This window comes from Raphanus sativus, unplaced genomic scaffold (genome assembly GCF_000801105.2).
Source record: "Raphanus sativus cultivar WK10039 unplaced genomic scaffold, ASM80110v3 Scaffold3003, whole genome shotgun sequence".
NCBI lineage: Eukaryota > Viridiplantae > Streptophyta > Magnoliopsida > Brassicales > Brassicaceae > Raphanus > Raphanus sativus.
This window is the reverse complement of record NW_026618310.1, coordinates 6,050-8,315: the sequence shown is the minus strand read 5'-3', so window position 1 is coordinate 8,315 and position 2,266 is coordinate 6,050. Positions and strand designations below refer to the sequence as shown.

At 37.3% G+C, this 2,266-nt stretch overlaps 1 protein-coding gene across 1 annotated transcript; it reads left to right on the top strand.

Annotated features, from left to right (window-relative positions):
• Positions 1–610: 610 nt before the first annotated feature.
• On the top strand, positions 611–2,026 carry LOC130506219 (uncharacterized). The gene is made up of 4 exons (XM_057000850.1): positions 611–1,008; positions 1,088–1,187; positions 1,251–1,319; positions 1,655–2,026. Exons 1-4 carry the CDS (start codon positions 662–664, stop codon positions 1,703–1,705), a joined length of 567 nt encoding a protein of 188 aa, XP_056856830.1. The 5' UTR covers positions 611–661; the 3' UTR covers positions 1,706–2,026.
• The last annotated feature ends 240 nt before the right edge of the window (positions 2,027–2,266 follow it).

Sequence of the window (2,266 nt, the reverse complement as noted above, 5' to 3'; positions counted from 1 at the left end):
TAGAGAAGAATTTCTTTGAGAACATCATGAATACAATATTGAATGTCTCGGGGAAGACAAAAGACAACATAAAATCGAGGTTAGACTTGCCGGATATTTGCTCAAGAAGCGAGTTACATATAAACAGCAATGGGCAAGTTCATGTTCCGATATTCAGATTGTCTTCAGAAAAAAAGTCGGTGTTGTTCAACTGGGTAGCATCAGAAGTGAAATTCCCCGATGGGTATGTTTCAAATCTGTCTAGATGCGTTGAAAAGGGTCAAAAGTTCTCCGGGATGAAGAGTCATGACTGTCATGTCTTTATGCAACGACTACTTCCTTTTGCTTTTGCGGAGCTACTTCCTACAAACGTACATGAAGCACTTGCAGGTACTATATTATATATTGCAGTTATTTTATATATAATGATTTAGTTTGAAATATATATGACTAATATGTGTATAATTGTTTTTGGAATATACAAGGCATTGGAGCATTTTTCAGGGATCTGAGCACCCGCACCCTTAAAGTAGAAGTCGTGGAACAGCTTCAAGAGAACATTCCCATCTTATTGGGCAACTTGGAGAAGATATTTCCTCCTGGGATTTTTGACGTAATAGAGCATCTAGCTGTCCACCTCCCATATGAGGCATTGCTTCGTGGACCTGTACATTACGGATGGATGTATCAGTATGAGCGAGCCATGAAATATTTGAAGGGAAAAGCAAAGAACCTTGCAAAGGTTGAAGGTTCTATAATTGCTGGAAGTTTGACGGAAGAAACTTCTCACTTCACATCGTACTACTTTGCGTCAAAAGTACGTACTCGGAAAAGAGCTCCAAGGAGATATGATGATGGTGGTGTCGCGCCAACATACGCAGTTGCTGGTGTTCCAGACATCTTTAGCCAGATTGGGCGACTGGGTGGGAAATCAAAAGAGGTTTGGTGGTCGAGTGAAGAAGACGCTCATAGTGCACACACCTATATTCTACTCAATTGTGAGGATCCATTGATTCGTTATTTTGAAAGGTAACATAAATGGACACGTATAAATTAACACATATATATAATTGCCAAATATTAATTAATATAAAATGTGATTTTACAGCCTATTTGTTTCACAAGTCGAAGAAATATTCCCTGGTATATCCACAACTGACGTAGACAAAAGGAAAGATCAACACTTTATAAAGTGGTTGAAGAGTCAGGTATTAACTCAAACTCTTTATTCATAAATGATTTGTATTTTAACGTTCACTTCGTTTTTGCAGGTTGATTTTGACGACGATGCAGATTATCCTAAGTGGTTACATGAAGTAATTCAATCTCCACATGTAAAGGTAACCACTTCACAGATGTATTTCACACGAGGCTATACTTTTCACACATATGAGTATGGTAGACAGCGGGCGACCAGTAACTATGGAATATGTGTGAAAGGGGAAACCGATTTCTACGGTATCTTGACAGAGATTATCGAAGTGGAATTTCCAGGGATATTGAAGCTGAAATGCGTCCTCTTCAAATGTGAGTGGTTCGACCCCGTCGTCAACAGAGGTGTTTGGTTTAACAAATTCGGTGTAGTTGATGTCAATGGTGGACGAATGTACAACAAATTCTTTATTTGGCATACATGAGCAGAATAAGCTTACTTCTATGTTTTCTTTATTTTCAGGTACAACAAATTCGAGCATTTCATCTTAGCTTCACAAGCAGATCAAGTTAGCTACCTTCCATACCCTCGGATGAGAGAATCGGGAATAAATTGGTTATCCGTGATCAAAGTTACACCTCGAGGACGAATCATTAGTGGAGAAGAACCACCATTGCAAGAAGAACAGATAAATGAAGTCGAGGAACCTGAACAACAAATTGATGACATTCTTTTCATTGATCCGCATAATCATGAGTACGAAGATCTTACCGACGATGGCACAGACGAAGCTGTTGAAGACGAGTTTAATGAAAATGATGATGTTTCTAGTGATGACGAAAATGTATCCGATTGATATATTTGTGTTTTAATATGATTGATTTTCAGACTTAATGCATGTCATTCGATTATTTTAATCATGAAAAACTATTTAATGTATTGAGATTATAAGAATTTGGGAATGTTTATAAAGAATTTGGGAATGTTTATAAAGAAAAAAAAATATTGAGGTTTGAGGTTTTGAATGAAAAATAAAAGATTGAGGTTTGGGATTGGAATATGAAGAGTAGAAGATAGGAAAGATGGTGTTTGTGGTTTGGGGTTTTTGATTTTAGGCGTTTAGAAAGCAAACCT

Bases quoted from the DNA above. Each gene is read 5' to 3' on its own strand.
- LOC130506219 (XM_057000850.1), top strand. From the start codon at position 662: ATGTATCAGTATGAGCGAGCCATGAAATATTTGAAGGGAAAAGCAAAG. The intron at 1,009-1,087 runs GTAACATAAATG...GTGATTTTACAG, and splicing joins TTGATTCGTTATTTTGAAAG to CCTATTTGTTTCACAAGTCG. The intron at 1,320-1,654 runs GTAACCACTTCA...CTTTATTTTCAG, and splicing joins TTCAATCTCCACATGTAAAG to GTACAACAAATTCGAGCATT.